General features: G+C 40.2%; 1 protein-coding gene across 4 annotated transcripts in view; it reads right to left on the bottom strand.

Annotated features, from left to right (window-relative positions):
• Positions 1-19,311, bottom strand: part of lrba (LPS responsive beige-like anchor protein) — a 273,015-nt gene that overhangs the window by 152,357 nt on the left and 101,347 nt on the right. For all 4 annotated transcript variants that reach the window (XM_049472639.1, XM_049472641.1, XM_049472642.1 and 1 more), the window contains exons 35-36: positions 11,353-11,417; positions 7,209-7,317 (exon numbers count right to left, since the gene is read on the bottom strand). In XM_049472639.1, the coding sequence (XP_049328596.1) occupies positions 7,209-7,317; positions 11,353-11,417 (174 nt within the window). The remainder of the gene's footprint in view (positions 1-7,208; positions 7,318-11,352; positions 11,418-19,311) is intronic.

Genomic DNA, 19,311 nt, shown 5'->3' with positions numbered 1-19,311 from the left:
TGTTGGTAGACTATTCAGAGTCCAGCAATGACTCTGAGGTGTTTAAAAACTCCAGCAGCACTGCTGTGTCTGATCCACTCATACCAGTACAACTCACACTAACACACCATAACACACTACTAATTAATCTACAATGTGCTCCTATATGGATAATGGGTATAGAAACAAGAAGGAGGTCATGATATTATGCTTTATCTGTGTTTTTCTAACCTGTGAGATCGGCAATAGCTATAGGGTGAGCAGAGAAAGATAAAGAGAGAAAGAAATACTCTTCATATTATATTCACTTCAGAGAGAAACACTGATATAACCTTCGTGCAGAGGAATCACCTGGGAGTCAATTACAAAGAGAGAGAGAGAGAGAGAGAGAGAGAGAGAGAGAGAGAGAGAGAGAGAGGGAGAAAGAGAGAGAAAGACAGAGAGAGGGAGAAAGAGAGAGAAAGAGACAGAGAGAGAGAGAGAGAGAGAGAGAGACAGAGAGAGGGAGAGAGAGGGAGAAAGAGAGAGAAAGAGACAGAGAGATTACAGATAGGTTTTCAGGTGTTTGTTTAAAGTGAGTACAAAGCCTGAGAGCATGTAATAAAAAATGGCCTGAGTAAAAGACTATAAAATAAAATAAGCGCACTTCTGCAATTATTAACATCTCCTTTGGCAAATATCATAGCTTGTATAAAAAAAATTACCTTCTGGCTGTCTTCCTTTAGTTAGAGTTGTTAGCATTAGTCTGATTCACATTTTCCTTTTCTTTTTCCCATTGCATGATTGCTTACAAGCTGATTACCCCTTAGATACTGCTACCTGCTCACCCAACATTATTAACTACATTCAAGTTCAAGACTTTAAGTATATATATTATTAACATATACAGCTCTGAAAAAAAAAATGAGAAACCATTTCAGTTTCTGAATCAGTTTCTCTGATTTTGCTATTTCTAGGTTCATGTTTGAGTAAAATGAACATTGTTGTTTTATTCTATAAACTACAGACAACATTTCTCCCAAATTCCAAATAAAAATATTGTCATTTACAGCATTAATTTGCAGAAAATGAGAAATGGCTGAAATAACAAACAAAAAAAAGATGCAGAGCTTTCAGATCTTAAATAATGCAAAGAAAACACGTTCAAATTCATAAAGTTTTAAAAGTTCAGAAATCAATATTTGGTGGAATAACCCTGGTTTTTAATCACAGTTTTCATGCATCTTGGCATGTTCTCCTCCACCAGTCTTACACACTGATTTTGGATAATGTTTTGCCACTCCTGGTGCAAAAATTCAAGCAGTTCAGCTTGGTTTAATGGCTTGTGGTCATCCATCTTCCTCTTAATTATATTCCAGAGGTTTTCAATTTCATAAAATTAATCAAACTCATCATTTTTAAGTAGTCTATATCATTAATGCTACCCAGTCTGACTGACGAGGCACTGACAAATGATATTACTCATTGTACATTATATTAGAAGACTGGATAATACCTAATAACACCAGTTACTGCTGATCCCTACACACCTCAACTCAATTAACACAATCAGTTCAAGATCAAGGAAAAGCTACCTGAAGGAGAGAAAGAGCACACAGTGAGAGAGAGCCAGCACAAGCTGAATAAAGAGAGAGAGAAGCAGGGAGACAGATAATGGCTAGGGTGGGGTGACCTCATTCTTTCTCTTTTCTTTTCTATCAGGATCTGTTCATCTGCCCCTGCAGCCCTGAAGCCTCCACATCTCACTCCTAATGAAGAAACACCCTCATAAAAAGAGCAAGGGTCACAATCTCTCCCTCCATCTCTCTCTCTCGATAAATGTGTGTCTCTCTCACGTTTTTTTTTCCTGCTCTCTCAGAGCGCGATCGAAGGGATCTTTTCTGTATTAGAGATCCTATTAGAAAAAAACAGTAAAAGATAATTGGATTTCCACTCCGTATCTCTGTGTCCATCAGGACCCTACGGCCACTATCATTTCTGTCTCTGAGGGTTCCAGAAGATAACTCAATCCAAAAACACTGCGCGTGTGTAAGTGTGTGTGAGCGAGAGAGAGAAAGAGAGAGAGTAAGATTGAGTGGGAGGAGACCGAGAGAAAGAGAAAGTGAAAGAGACTGAAAGAGAGAAAAAAAGTATGTAAAAAGTCTCAAAAGAGAACGTAAGACTACAAAGAAGAAAAGAAAAAAAAGCACTCCTTAAGGACATGAGGAACAATCAATGAGTTGACCTGAAACTCAAAAGGAAGAACTCCTAGAGCATGAGGTAACTGCCGGAATACAGATCAGAACAGGATCAGGATTGCCATAAGGGTAACAGCTAAGCTATCAAAAAATAGGTAGAATAAAAAGTTTAACAAAATATCTGTTCTCATGCTCCCGGGACCACACACCTGACCCACCAGACCACTGGTGCATCTAAAATCATCAAATTCCATCAACACCGCTTTGTAAAATAGTGCCATTGGGAGGACAGGGGGTGTTTGGAAGAGGGCCTTAAAGAAAAAAGCCCCCCCTTTCTCCTCCAGGGCATGTTTCACCGGCCTGTTAGTTTTATTGTGGCAGTGCAAAATGAAACCAGTGGATGTGATACGAGTGACCCATCCAGAAAAGAGCAAAATCAATACAGCAATATCAGCTGGGCACTTATCAGAGACGCAGTGATCTTCAGGGGTCACTCAGGAGCAGCTGCAGCTGAGAGGGGGATTAGATGGGATGGAGCATTTAGAACAAATCTGATCATAGCAGCCTGTGGAGGTGGATGAGGAAAGAAGGCCGGGGACAAATACAAACAAATTGCAATAAGGGTTTGGGCAAAATCTAATTTACACCACTTTTTTTGTTCTTTTTTTATGTTGAATGAAGCACATCATTAGATATTGTCGTGAGCTATAACAGACATCCCAAGTTGCAAAAGTTGATTTCAGGGCAAAAAAAAAAAAAAAAAAAAATTAAACCAACTTTTTTTTCTTTTCTTTTTTTTTAATTTAGAGTATTCAGAGTTGAAATAAAATGAGTTTTATCTTTTTTCTTTTTGGAAGCCCCTGCCTCTGCTTTCCTGCCTATGCTTTTTTTTTATTTGACAAAAATTGACAGTAACAATATCACAAGAAATTGCACAAAATCAAAAACATTTCATATCATATTACAATAATTATTAATATTGCCTCTGCCATGATCTGCTTTCTCTCACTCTCTGAACAAATCCCGTCCGGGAGGGGGGAAAAACACTAAAAACTGATTGGCTGTCTCGCAGACTCTTTGCAGAGAACAGGCCAATCAGAACCCTCTCTGTTTTCCCTCTCTCCTTCCCACACGCAATTAGAGAAAAAAAGCACATGCCTGTGAGGGCGTTTGGGGCACTCGTTCTGAATTCCGGGAGATTATATGTGACTCGCGGGCATCCGGGAGCCACTGCCGAAATGCGGGAGACTCCCGCAGTTTCAGGGAGACTTGGTTTGTCTGCTATAAAGATAAGCTAGCTATCAGCACTAGGCTAAAATCCTCACACATGCCTTTTAATGGACTTCTTAATTACCATGTATTTCACTATAAGATGCACTTAAAATTTATTTAAAATAAACTTTAATTTTTCCAAAAATCATCAGTGCGCATTTAAATCTGAGGCGCCTTATGTATAAATTCTACTAGTCAGGTTGTAAAGAGCAGTAAACCGACTCCACTGAAGGATAGTGTTATACAGGAGTTTAGTTTTCCAGCACTGAGGCTGCAGTAGCATTAGCATTAGCTACTAACTGCTATTTCTCAGGGTGGCATTAGCTGCTAACTGCTAGCGGTTTGCTGTGAATGCTAATGCTCCAGCCTTAGTCCTAGAGAAATTCAGGAATCTAAGCTAACTGTGTAAGTAAACGGAAGTGTGTTAATCACCCAAATAAACCGTATCTGTGTAGATAAACATCCAGCGCTCTTTTGATTTCAAACAAAGTCTTTTTTATTACAGTTTTGTTTACTTAGCTTAGCTTTTCTTAACTTAGTTAGCTACATCCCTCAACACCACCCAGCGGAGAGACCTGCTGAATTAGAAGTTTTCTTATAGTGTCTCTTAAAATGCACCTTATAATCCAGTGCGCTTTATGTATGAAAATAGACCAGAAAATAGATGTTCATTTATAGTGCATCTTATAATACTGTGAGCCTTATAGTGCACTTAGAATTACTTACTCTTAGTCACACTGCTCCCATTAGCATGTAATTAGCAACGCATACATGTGTATATTCACCTTCAACTGTGCAATAATGTAGGAAAAGTCTAAATTACCTTTATATTTTTTATATATATTTTTTTCTGCTACTGTGGGGGACCTAGCAGCTACGTTTTTTTTTACCCATAGATTTGTTACTGTGTTACTGTGATATGACAATAATGTGATTTTCTGATTTTTAAAGGGAAGGCGCTCTAAGTTCATCCGTTCAGATCAAAGCACTCATACTATAGGTGTGCAATAGTGACCACAATGTATCTTCATTATATTGGCTACCATCTTCAACCATTTGTATCCATATACTGTATGTTAGACTGAAAGTCAGCAGTTTTATGATTTTATGTCGTCTCCTTTAGATCCACACAAAGTCGGGCTGTGCGCCGCGAGCGACGCTTCAGCAGACACTGGAATAAGACCAGAGGGGCCAATTAGAGCGAGAAAGGAAAGCACGGCTGTCCCGAGAGTGCAGCCTGGGGGAGATTACAGACGATCCTGGAAATCTGGGGTAGCAGGAATGACGAGGCACAGCACTCCAGGATTTCTTATGCAGGGTGCGGACGAGGAAGGTTGCTTAAAGGAGATCTTCAGTATTTTGTAGCTCAAAACAGGATGAAGAATGTACCTTAGTCTGCCTTACAAAAATATATATATATATATATTGTGATGACAAAAAAAGGTTTGTTTCCAGAAAAAATATATTTTGTAAAAACAATATCTTAACTCTGAATCATAACATGCCATTATGAATCATAATCTGCACTTTTTGGAAATCATAATCTGCATTACTTAAAGTGCACTGTTGACTACTACATATAGAGTTAATTGAAATATTTTGCATGTAAAGGAAACTTCACATTTTGTTGGATATGCCTTCTATGCTATCAATTAATTAAATTCATGTTAAGGTCACAACCGCAAAATCCAAAAACAATCTCTCACTGATAGTTTGCATTAGACTTTGGATGCCAGGCCACATGATAAATAATAATAAAGCAAGCCAATTAGCAGCTACAAAAAAAGGAGCTAAACCTTGATAGCTGGTTCTTCTTGGAATGTGCCTTTCCTGCTTCACATATCAGACCATGCCCTGCACCTCCCTGACAACATAACATTTTACTACTACTGAAAAAGAGAGGAAGAACTGGGGGCTTTAAACCCACCACGGTCTGTTTTTACTGCCACAGAGATGGAGGAACGGGACGTGTTGTATTCCTGTCAGTGGCAAAATACTCTCCCAATGGGACCAAAAAGATGAGAGAGAGAAAGAGAGAGAGAGAGAGAGAGAGAGAGAGAGAGAGAGAGAGAGAGAGATTATATAAAATATGACTGAAACCCAAGGGAAGGTAGCCCTGGTGGGAACAACTACACACTGATGGTGAGTGAAGGTTGAGAAGACACTCCTATTATGCAAATAATGTAATGCACTAATAAATGTTAGGTAGACATTACAAAAAAAAGTATGTGCAAATTGGTGCATCAACAGCAGAAGCGCTGAATTATGCTTCTCAACATCCTGCAAATAAACTCTGAAACACTACCTCACCTAAACTACCCCTGAACTCAAGTTGTAGCCTAAGTTGTAGAATAAACAGAAAAAAAACCCTAACTCCAGGTTATTCAACTCAAATGACAGCATCAGATATTTGCTGTGAGGAAAGAGAAGGAGACAGAAAAAAGAAAAGAAAGAAAAAGAGTGTGTATGTGTGTGAGAGAGTGAGTTTAGTGCCAAAAGTTTTCACCGCAGCTCCGGCGCTGACCCTCAGTCTTCACACACGTTTTGTTTGAAAAGAAAACATTTGTTCCCCATCAAATCGGCAGCTCGTCAGCGCTGACGGACAGCCACTGAGACGCACTCTCACAATCAACACTTTACACACAATCTCTAACACACACACACACACACACACAGCATTGCTGAATATTATCAACATTTTAACAGCACTCACTCAAACTCCACGGCTCGGAGCCACAGCAGGTCAGACAGATGGAAGTTACGCAATTCAGCTGTAACATAGATTCAATGTTTCCAAAAACAACCAACTACCCAAAGACTGCAACTATCTATTACTTCAATCTGTAATCAACTAATCAATCATATTCATATTACAGGACGCTACAGAGCACATTAGGTTTTAATTATACCACGGGCAGTTTCAACCCCACAAGGCGATTGGCTGAGAGATTGGAGCTGTAGTAGGATTGCCAGTATTGCACGATAATGGCACTTTGTCTGAAGCTCTATAAGTATTACTCCAAAACATATACACACATAACCTAGCAACAAAGCTAGCCATTACAGAGCAGCAATGTTATAATTATACAAATAAATATACATACAAATATACAAACATACATTCACAGCTTGCCTCAGGTCAGTGACTAACCCACTTTGCTGACAATAGATTAAGCGTACTCCTCCTTCTCATTTAGCCAGTTACTGACACAAACCAGTTAATTTTATTGGCTAAAAGCTTTAACGAAGAACATAAGTGCTGTGTAAGAGTTAGTTATGAGATTTAATCCATATTTTAATAGAATTAAAAAGTAATCTACCTTCTTAACTTAACAGTAACAACATTGATTTTATGCAAAAAGTGGGCTAAGCGCTGCCACTATGGTCAGGAGATGGCTGGTTTGAATCCTGTTCATGTACCTTGCCATCGGCTGCTGGAGCCCAGAGAGAGCACAATTGGCTTTGCTCTTTAAGTCGGTAGATGGCGCTCCCTCACCTCATCACTTGTAGAATTATGTTATTCTGTACATGGCGTCTGTGAGCTGATGTATCAGAACCGAGTTGCTGCACTTTTCTTCCGAGTGCGCTGTGATGCTACTTGGCAATGCTACATCAGCAGCAGTTTGAAAAGAGACGGTGGCTGACTTTACATGTATCAGAGGAGGCTGGTGTCGGGGCATCACTCGTGATAGAGGGGACAAACTTGGTACATTTTTTAAGTATCAGTTTAATGAATTTTTGTCAGCACTGTGAGTCTTTTACTTAGGAGTGCGTTCCTACCTCAAACTCTGCATGTTTGTGTATATCTTCAGCCCTCTGCCGACTCAGGATGAACTCAGCTTCATTCGCCACGCGCACCAGGTGGTCCTTCATTGTATGACTCAGCAGCCTGGAGAAAAATAGACAGAAATAAAGAGAGAGAAAGTGAGAGAGAGAGATAGAGAGATATACTCAGCATATGTAGAAATCACATCACATCATCTGCACTATGTCATCCAAAACCTGGCTGAGAGTGTCCTGTGTTATTACAGAGTGGACGCTTACTTAACTCTGTAAAATCAGATTTACTCTAATAACACGCCTGTTATAGCTTCTAAGTCCCACAAGTAAACCAAACACACACACACACACACACACACACACAGTTAAGGAGGCGGAAAATCACATTTGCCACAGTGGTTAAAAACCCGTCCCACTGAAACTTTCACTAATTGATTTGCTAATGATAAGCATCTGAAAATACAAGCAAGCGGAGGGAGGAGATATGGATAGTAACTAGAAGTGGGTAAAATGGTTCTAAAATTAAGCCTATGTGGCACAGCCTAAGCTTTTTTCCCCATAAAGGCATTTTTCCTTACGTTACTTTTACTTCTACAGAAGTGTTTTAACCCCCAATATCTAGATTTCTACTTGAGTAATGAATGTCAATACTTTTCATCCAATACTTTTTCGGTAAAATAGCCTAAATTCTGTTGGTTTTGATTATAGCCCTATCCGGACAGGATTAGTTTCTCAGGGGAACGTCTGTGAAAAATATTTTACACTTCTACCCAGTGATAAAACTCTTGCATCCGGACTGCAATTAAAAAACAGGAGCAGTGAGTTTTTAGGCTTTCTCTGTCACATGATATTGCGTTCAGTAGCTCCTCTATTTCCACTCGCTGTTGTGTTTTTACGTGGATCTCTAAGGAAATGCGCTCAAAGTTTAATTACAGTGCATGGCAGTGGACAAATAGCTATTTTATTAAACGTGAGGAGACAAAACTTAGGGATTTGAGTCCGGACAGGGAATAAAATTACCGGAGGACCACGGAGTTTAGATATGGCTTAAACTAACATTAGTATTAAAGGCAGTTCACTCAGCTTTTGCTGGATTAACTGTTTTAGTGCACTGTCCAGTGAAGGTTTTCTACTAGATTCTGGATCAATGCTGGGAAAATTTGATTGTACTTAGTGACAAGAGTGTTTAATGAGGTCTCACCCTCAAATTCTGGTCCCCTAAATCCTCTAAACTCTTTTCAAGTATAAAATGGAGCTCCAAAAAGGCGTAAAAAGGCAAAACTGTGCACAGGTCATTTGATTTTGTGCCAAACTTTTGATTTTAATGTGACATTACAGTGTGAGTGATGAAGGCGATGTTGACGCAGGAGCGGGCGGCATCGTGGTCCAATAAAGGCCGCAGGGTTACGGAGCCGCTCTCAGCGGGTCAGGAGGCTACGGCCCGTGCAAAGTGGAAGAATAACAGGGGGAGGGCGGAGGGGGGGTAACCCGAGCTCGTAGTGTCGACGCTGGGCAGCAGGGGAGCGGAGGTGCCCTGGACGCTCGGCTGACCTTAAACCCGCCCCCCCCACTCACCCTAAACACCATCAATAACTCCGGCCGCACTGCGGGGACGCACGCTTTATGGTCTTACACTCCACAGAGGTGCCTCTCACTACACACACACTCATACACACATACACACACACACACACTTCTGCTCCTCTGTCAGCTTTTTCTCCACTCTCTGCGAGAAGTGGATAGTGTTACACACTCCTACATCGCAAATCATGCCGTTCGCACGAGAGCACGGCCCAGGCATCTGGAACGCTGAACAACATTCAGCACTGCTCGGTACGACTGAGTGATGATGACACACTGATACATAGCATATAACCAATAGCAGAAATATTACTCTGATATTGTGCACTAAGCAAAAATAATTCTGAAAATACTGTTCTTTCACTTTAAGTACCCCTTTCTACCTTATGTACCTTATTCTCTATAAAAATATTCATACAGAAAATCGGTGGAGCATTCATAGATATAGATTACAGATATGATATTTATGTGATAATAAACATACAGAATGAATTATACAATACACACAAGCTTTAAAAATAACATTTTAACTCAACTCAAAATGATGGGAGTGTGTCTATTGAACTTCCAGAGAGGTGCTGAATCAGTGGTTGAATATGCTAAAATTTAAAACATCCACTAAACATTAATACATCTGCTATAACAATTTTATGAAGGAGAAACACCAGAACATACTAACCCACAGAAATGGCTCTGTTCTCAATTTGAATGTAAGGTTTACAAGTACAACACTTCACACACTACATTCTTATAGATAAGCTATTAAGCAGCTTCTTTGAGCATCTTCTCAGACGGTCACACAGAACCTGATGAACCTGATCCAGTGGAGCTTCATGACCATGCTTCCCTCCATAGAATGGTAAGATCAAACACACATATGCATCAAATCTATGAACCTGAACTGCGCCCTGGCCCGTGTGAAGACGTGGTGTTGTTGTGCCGAATTCCGCACCGCTGTCAGGAAAAGCGCAATTCTAAGTAAGTTAAAGCAGCATTTTATCAAGACGACACACTCCAGAGAGAGGGTGCTTTTTATGACGGGGGTGCTGAAGTCGGCACAACACCAGCAAGCACACTGAGCAGTGAGTGATTTAAGCGTGCTTGGGCACGGATTGTTTAAACGGAGTGTGAGTGCAGGCCAGCGGGGGAGTAGGGAGGGAGCACGGTTCAACCAAACCATGTCTAGTGGGAGTACAAAACACAGTGAGTTTGTTTAAAAAGTGATAGACATGCCAAAAGTCATGTGGCAGGAATACTGTTAATATCGTATAAAACATATATCGCAGCAAAGTGCGGCAAGCCAACATGGCATCGAATTCTCAGGTCCATCAAATTCTCAATAATATTTGGCTTACATTGATTAAACATGCAGGCCCTACCAATTCTTGGAACTCTACAGAATGCTCCTAAAACCAATTCTGGACTACTATGGCCCATTGGAACAGTGCATTATTATAATCTCGTTGTGTCCAAATGTAAGTGGTTGTTATTCACTCTAACTATTGGCTACGGTGACCCTACAATTTCCAGTGGTACTGCTCTACCCATACACAATAAAAAATGTAATCAAGGTTCTTCACATTCTAATGACCTCCACGTCCTTTTTATGGTCTGACGCTTTCAGTTCATCCTCTTTCTGCGTACCTGAGTATACACAGGCCGATGAGTTAAAAAGATGTCTGCTGCAAAACGAGTGCGCATTTTATAACTAGCAAAACATGAGTGCATAAACAGAACTTTCATCACAAGCCTGAAGATCAAAGAGAGTGTATGACATTCATTAGCATTTGGCTGGCTCTCGTTAGCACACAAGCGCATTCATTAGCATGAATTAGCATCGCTGACACTAATGCGAGAGGCCTCTCCTGAACACAGCGAGATCTGAGAGCTCTAAACTGAAGACGACTTCCTTTCATCCCTGTGGAATTTTGGGAATTCCAGCAGGACTTCCTCCCCTGCTGCCAGATGATCCGGGTCTATGAAATCAGACCATTGCCTGCCCTTGTGCTTTCACTCACTGGCCAGTTACAAGAGTGTACATATTTATAGACATTTGGCCATTTGCCACATTTATTGTCTGGTCTGGACCAAATCCAAATATCATTTAAAACATTTGTTTTCTTCTTTTAAATCTCGTTGATGTGTGTTGACTCTTTGCACAGCAGTTTGGAAATTAACTAGACTGTAGTAGCTTTGGATCTTCAATAGAATAAATAGAGCTCAACACCAGCACTGCAATTTTATTGAAATATCAAGGATTTGGTAATAAACATACATTATCTGCGTTTTTACTGTTGAAACATTCACTTCCTGGTCAATCTGTGAATCCAGGGAAAAATACACAACTCAATGAAGGCGGTTAGAGACGCGTTATTTGGACTACTATGCAGTTTCTGGTTGCAAATAGGAAATCTTAGCAGATATTTTTGTCTTCTTCTCAAACGAATGTGTATGCGTGTACCATGAAAACAGGCTTTCAGGTCGATGCAAGTTTTGAGTAAGGAATTACACCAATAAATGCCATTATTGAAAGGTTGGATAAAAGTTCAGATTAAATTCTTACCTGCCCTCGTTTACCAGCTCAATAAAAGCCAAGCCTGCATTCTTCTGAATGGAGTTCTGCCATTCCTGTAAACAGACAAACACACAAAAAAAAACAGAGTTATTCCAAATTATTTATATTATTTTATTTTAGAATTAAATATATTCTCGACATGGACAGCTTTAAAAAAAAGAATAAAGAAAGGAATTTATTCTCTTTCAGCTCAGAAACAAGTAAAGGTTTTCTTTTCCAGATTTTAGCTCTGTCAAGAACAACAACTTGGCCTGTCAGAGCTTTAAAGCTGCCAGAAGATTCTTCAGAGACTCAGAATACACAAACACACACAGATCAAACTGATCAGACTCAGAAAAGGATAACATTTGGCACTTTTATTCCAGGTGGTTGCTGAAATGTTCTAGATGAAAGATAGTAGGTGGTTTAAATGGATGCTGCTAACGAGTTACTATGCTGCATCTGATAGTTGATAGAGTATTTGTTTGTGGTGGTTGCTATGCTATCCTAGGTGGTTGTTAAGTTGTATTCCACAACAAATTAAGCAGATTAAGCCCTTAATAGTTTTAGCAGGTCAGACTAAATGAATAACCACAACACCAGCGAGTTAGTTTAACACAATGTAAAAGCCCCAAGACACACAAAGTAAATAATGAAAGGGCTTAATATTCTCCTAATTACATTCCCAACTCAATTTTTGGACACTACTACAGATGTTTTGTCATCACATATCACTTTTCACATTTAAACCGATTAGAACTTACACAGTCTTCAAAAAAACACAGATTGGTGCTATGTTAATCAGGATAAACTGATCCTAAATTACAGTATTATGTGTTTTATGTATTGTTTCACAAACACAGTACATATTACAGTGTTTGTAACCCATCCAATTAAGTCAATTAAGAGTCAGCAGGTCACACGCAGCAGACATCCATGCTCCGTCTGCTGGGTGTTGATTTATTCTGCATTTCGAGGTTACTGCCCGCATCCTCGGCCACCGCTCCGATAAATGTGGCTCCGATGGCCGCAGAGGAGAAATCATTCTTTAATTAAAGAAAGCGATGACCCCAATCAAAGAGCCTTAACGATCGGCTCTCTGATGGTTATTGAATTTCCAGCGGTCACTCTGCACCGCACTGATACACTTTTATGGCATCTGACCTGACGAGAGGATACAAGCAGCCATTTGTGACCTCTCAACTTTGACCTCAACCTCCGGGCCCGACGCCAAGGCGACCACTCGACCCGATCCATCCAGGTCATCTCATGGATCGCACTTCCGAAAAGGAGCGGATCGATTTCAGCACCAGAGTCGGAACACCTCCCTCAGATCTGGCTGTAATAAACTTGCAGGCACTTTAAGCTCCTTAAGAACTGAGCTAATAGACAGGCTCCTGGACGTATTGTGTTGTTTTTAAGTGTACAGTAGTGACCCGGCATGCTCTCTACAAGTGTGATACCAGTTATTGAACAGAGATATAATACACTGATCAAGAATTACATTTTATTTTTAACACCTATCATCCATTTTTTAGCTCCACTGATCACAAGTGAATACAGTGTTTAAAACCTCCAGCAGCATTGCTACGTCTGATCCATTAGAACTAGCAGAGTGTTATATAAGACAATCAAAGCTATGATTTTGATTGGTGCACTGTATATTAAATGCTCATATTTTGTTTTATTTTGATTTGTGACAAGGTCTTCACTCTAATGATTCACTTCCCCTGTGAGATTAATAAAGTGTTCTATTTATCTGTTTAATGTCAGGAGTGAGGTCAGCAAACTGCCTAAAATAGGAGATATTTATTCTCAGGAAATTCACCAGATGTGGGTGTGTTTGTAGTCTGGATGTAAGTGTGTAACTGGGAGCCATATTGGCCCAGTAGAAACAGAGGAAAGGTCAGATCACACGGCTTTGACTCTCTTCAGTATGGATGGGCATTCTGTGTGTGTATGATCTGAAGGATATAGGCCTGGAAACAAACACACACACATACACAAGCTGCTGATTGCAGAGTCCTCTGGGGAGAAAGAGAAAGAGAGAAAGAGCAAGGGAAAGACTGTGTGTGTAAGTGTGTGTGTGTGTGTGTGCATGTGTGTGTGTATTCTCAGTAGACCAGCCCCAGGGACCTGCTCTGCTGCAACACTGATGGAGCTTTCACAAAGCACAAGGCACTGCTGAGTGTGTGTGTGTGTGAGTGTGAGTGTGAGTGTGAGAGACACCAAACAAAAGCATAATCCCATCTTCACCTCCAGCTCTCACAGAGCTGACTTCTACTGCACTCAGTTGATTTGCAGCATTTATAAACAGTAAGACATAAATTTAATACACTGTATACTTATTTTACTTTACTGTATTTTTTGCACTATAAGGTGCACTCAAAATCCTTTAATTTTCCGCAAAATCATCAGTGGGCTATGCATGAATTTTACCAGTCAGGTATTAAGGAGCAGGTAAGCCACTTTGCTGAAGAACAGCGCTATACAGGAGATTTATTTTAGTTCTCCAGCACCAGGGCTGGAGCAGTGTTAGTATTAGCTGCTTACTGCAATTTTCTCATTCAGAGGTGAGTATTATGAGTCTGTAGCCTGCTGCTAACCTCAGCTACCACTGCTGCAGCAGCATTAACATTAGGCGTCAACTGCGCTAGCTCTTTCATTGTTCAGAGGTGAGTATTATCGGACTGTAGACTACACGTTTACCATGTTAAAACAAGCTACCTTGGAAAAAACATTAGTTAATATCATCATGGCTTATAAATGCTAAAGCTCCAGCCTTAGTGCTGGAGAAATTTGGGAATCTAAACTAACTGCACACTTTAAAACAGTGTGCCTTATAGTGCAAAAAATACCGAACACAGTTTTGTTACATCTGTTTCTCTACATTTAAAAAAAAAGGTCATTAAATAAAGACAATGGCTGTAAACTGAAATAAAGCAACTAGAAGAACCATGTTAACGTTCAAATTGATTTTTCCCACTTTTGGTCCTAATTTGTCATGGATTTTTGCAACAGTTTGTACAAGAACAAACATAGGTACAGCAACAGTCAAAAGTTTGGACACATTTGGACTCATTATGCTGTTTTCACCATTGTATGAAGGAACACATATGCAGTTAGTTAGTAGACAAAGTGTTGGAGAGTTGGAGTGCAGAGTGAAGGAAAAGCAGTTAACAAGAGCTTAGCAGAGCTTCGTCTTGGAACTTCTTTAAGACAGTTGGAGAACCATTCCAGGTTCATGAAGCCGACAGAGAGTGAATGCTAAAGTTTGCATCAAAGCAAAAGGTGCTACTTTAAGAATCTGTTAAACTGTTTAAACTTTTTTAAATTCTTTTTGTTCTTTATAATTGCATTTGCGTTCCTTTATAGTTTTGTTGTCTTAAAAATAAGGGAAAAAAATGAGTTTTTTCCAAACGTTTTGCGGTAAAGACAATTTATCAACACTATATGAATCCAGTGGCTTTAACTCTTAACATACTCTATCAGAAAAGCTTAGACTACTCTCTGCAATAACTGCATTACATTAAAGTGTTTAATAATTCTTTCCACACTCCTAATGAACTACAGAACATACACCAGCAGAGCCGTGCATATTAGTGCCATGTCAGTCTGATTATCTGAAGTCTGATGTTTTTTAAAAGAGCGAGTGTTTAGCAGTAAGCGATCCACACTTCCTGTTCTAGTCGTTGTTTAGTCTTGTATGCTGACGACTGCAGCAGAGCGTCCTTAATTACCACTGATTGAGAAAAGGGCAATTACCACAAAAACTAAAACACCTCTGACACAACACAGACCCACAATGCAATGCAGCGGCCTCTATCGCCAGAGCAGGGCAGGAAAGTGGCTAAGACGTTTGGTTCCTCTCAACCAAAAATAAACAAGTCACCCGCGGGTTACCCAGCCATCAGTTATAATCACAGGGATTTGTTTGTTTTTGGCGGCTGGGGGATTGAAGTTCATTTGGAACAGGAGGAATATCCGTCACACCCAAGAGCAGAGCTAGGCATCCAGATCACACTGAAGAGTTTCAATTACGGATCTGCATCAAGCATAAGGTGATTTATGAAGACCGACTTACTAGCTTACAGCTTAAATCAGACATAAAATTTCAACCGAAATACAATCTAAACCCAGAACTCGCCCAAATCCAACCCTAAACCTGACTTTTTATACTAAATCATATCACCAAGTCCGATCATACCCAAACTATATCCAAACCCCAATCGAATACAAATTTTGAGCCTTAAAATATCCACCACACATAATCAGAGTAAGAAGCCAAAACCAGACTTCAAATCACCCAAAACCCATCCCAATTAGAGACTCCCATTCAAACTCAAAATCCAAAGCAAATCTACATTTATCTCCAATCCAAATTTAAATTCAAAGATCAACCCAAACCCACACTCAACATACTTATAATCCAGCTCAATCTAGCTAAGTTCAAACTCCTATCCAATCTCAAATCCACACCAAATCATATCCAAACCACAATCAAATCTAAATTATAATATTTAACACACATCACATATCAGAGTTACTACCCTATCACTCCAATCTGGCACAAAATAACAACTAAAATCCAACCCTTATCTTGAATTCATACTACAAATCTACATTTAGAATTAAATCCTGACTCAAATCTAGATCAAAAAATGTCCAACACAAAACCAATTTGATATTGCACCAAAATTGGACATCGTTCCGTGTGTCTACTGTGCATGTGTACAGTGCAATATCAATGCTGAAACGATCTATTGTGCAGCCCTAGTAAGATGTATTACTTGGTGATGGTGAGTCATTGTGATTCAGAGGGACAGGGCATCAGAATGGGAGCTGACAGCGTGTATAGGCAGTTTAATTACTGGTGTGACTGGGTGAACACTTCTACACGCCTCGGCCCTGTTCTCTGATTTTATCTAGTCTAAAGAAAACACACAGCACACCAGCAGCTGCCTCTGTTTCCACACACACACACACACATTGACTAAACACTAAGACTTAAAGAGAGCAGATAAATATTTACTTTCACCAAACGCAGGTCTGAGATTCCCCGCTATGGACGTGCTGGGCTTAGTCATGCTTTAAAAAAAATATAAACTGCTGAACTTTCTTTTTTAAGGATTTTTTTTTATTAGATTTTTTTAATGTGTACTGTGGCTCCACATTCTTCTCCAAATTATTCTTGTCATCTTGTCTGGTTATTTTTGTCTAAATTTAAGCATCGCCTATAGAGCTTACATTACACCCAGCTTTACGGTCAGATGTGACAAGTACAATAATAACATACATAAATCTCTCTTAGATAAAGAAACAATACAGTACAGCCAGCAGAGCACAGGGATAAAACTCACAATTGTTCTCTTACTCTTAGATACCACACAAACCTGCTCAATGTGAATTATTTTGCTTTGTTTTTCTGCACTACAGATCATGTTTAAATATTAAAGTTGAGTGGAGAATAATCAGTTTTAATAAAAATATTTCACATTAAATTAATAAGATCTGTATACAAGCAGTCTGCACATAGGTAAATATTTTCTCATACACTCTATACTTCTCTATAATCAAATAAAAATGCATATTTATATATAAAAATATATATAATAGAACAATAGTTATTTCATTAGGTGTCTATATATGTACAGTATGTACATTATATACAGTAAAGTGTTAATATAAGTGCAGATAAATAAACCTATGATTTATCATATGAGATTTAGTCCTCAGCTGTTCTCCTCTTTATTCAGGCCACACTGGATTAAATTCAAGGATTCAGATATGCAAGTGAGGCCTAACTGTCTGCCTGTTTGATCTCGATTTATCACATCCACTATGCTGTACACATGATGTTTTCCCAGTACACACGACACTGTGGATGTAAAACTAGAAATGGAACGTCCCATCAATTTAATACCCACTGTCACATATCAGTCAAATAGGTTAAATTTATACACCCATTCATCTACCCATTTCCACCCAAGTTGCAATGAGTCTGTTTTGTTGAATGCTGCACAGAAAAGGGTGAGTTTAGTGCAGAGCTCACATACGTTAGTATAAATGGTAAATAACACCACACCAATGCTATACAAAGGGCTGTATGAGTAAAAAAAAAAAACAATAATGAATTAAGGATATGGGTTATTTATTAAAATAAAACAATAGACTCTAGTAGATTGATGGAACACACAAACACGCTTCTTAAGTATTTACTTCATGCCCAAATAAGAAGCTCTACATTTCACTTCCTCAAATGACTTTTGCACAAATTCAGCAGGGGAGGACTGAAAGAAACAAAGAGAGAAAGAGCTGGAGAGAGAAAAAAGAGAGAAGGAGTAATAAAGAATCAACATGGTGAACCAAGTACATCTCTGAGCGAGCCCTCTGGAGTTCTGATGAACTTCAGCAATGCTCCATAGCCTGCAGACTGCTGGAAGAATAACAGAGCCGGTTCTTTCGGTTTAGGACGGCCGCTGCGTCGAGCCATCAGCCCAGCGGTCGGGGGGTGAATTAAAAGACGTTCAGTTTTAGGGCCTTCCCCGCCAGTCTGCCTCTCGCTTCCTGTCCGGAAGAGCTCGCGCCGCGGGGCGCCGGCTGAGTTAAGAGCCAGTTGGTGTACGAGTGTTTCTCCTGAATCTCCGTGGAGCTCGGCGCTCAAAGAATGCTGAGAGAAAAGTTATCCAGCACCCCCAGAGACACAGGCACGGGTCAGGGCGAGGGACGGAGAGAGGGGAGGGAAGGGCGGCACGTCTTCTGGGCCGGAGTGTGAACCCGGAGTAAGTGTTATCATACCCAGCAGGCCACAGAAGCAGCTGAGAGAGAAGTGAGGAGGGGAATTCAGCTCTGATTGAGCTACATTACTCTACACTTAATGGCTCTCAATCCCGGAGATTTTGAATGTTTATGCAGCTTTAACACTCCACTATCGACTAGTCGTTCTCACCAGATGATCACTCAATCTCTGCACGAATATCACAGTGTCTCTCAGACATATCCGCATGGATGAAGGAACATCAACTCCAACTAAACCTCTCAAAGACTGAACTTCTGGTCATACCAGCAAAACCTTCTATTCAACACAACTTTGCCATAACCATCGACTCTCTCTCTCTCACCGACAAAGGTTGCTAGGAACCTGGGTGTCATGGTTGATGACCAGCTTCTCTTCACGCACCATGTGGCCTCAGTTGCTGGATCCTGCCGCTTTGCGCTTTACAACATCGGAAAAATTCGACCGTTTCTGACGCAACAGGCCACCCAACTCCTGGTACAAGCTGTGGTAATCTCACGCCTCGACTACTGCAATGCCGTACTAACTGGCCTCCCGGCCTGTGTAGTAAAACCACTACAGATGATTCAGAATGCAGCAGCACGTTTGGTCTTCAACCAACCAAAACGGGCACATGTCACTCCGCTGCTCATTGAGCTCCACTGGCTACCGGTTGCTGCTCGCATCAAATTCAAAGTGCTTACAATCGCCTACAAGGTGATGACAGAACAGGCTCCTTCCTACCTGCACTCACTCCTGAAGGCTTATGCTACCTCCCGGCCGCTGCGCTCCTCCAATGAACGTCGCCTCGCTTTGCCAAACATTCACACAAAGCAATCCAGACTGTTCTCATACAGAGTTCCCCAATGGTGGAACAAACTACCTTCCACTACCAGATCAGGAGAATCTCTCGCTATCTTTAATAAACTCCTGAAGACAGAGCTCTTCAAAGAGCACTTACTCTCCTAACACCTCTAACAAACTAACTAATTCTAACCTCATCTCCTTCTTCCTCTTCTCTACTCCTCTATCCCATTATTTCCCTCTGACCTCCTTAAGGCCCTATCTATAGATGCTTTATTTTTAACTTCTATTATTTTTGTACTTAACCTCTTCTATTATTTGCACTTCAATATTGTAAGTCGCTTTGGACAAAAGCGTCTGCCAAATGTAATGTAATGTAATGTAATGTA

Source organism: Astyanax mexicanus, chromosome 25, assembly GCF_023375975.1.
Source record: "Astyanax mexicanus isolate ESR-SI-001 chromosome 25, AstMex3_surface, whole genome shotgun sequence".
In the NCBI taxonomy this organism is placed as follows: domain Eukaryota; kingdom Metazoa; phylum Chordata; class Actinopteri; order Characiformes; family Acestrorhamphidae; genus Astyanax; species Astyanax mexicanus.
This window is presented reverse-complemented; position numbering and strand designations above follow the sequence as displayed.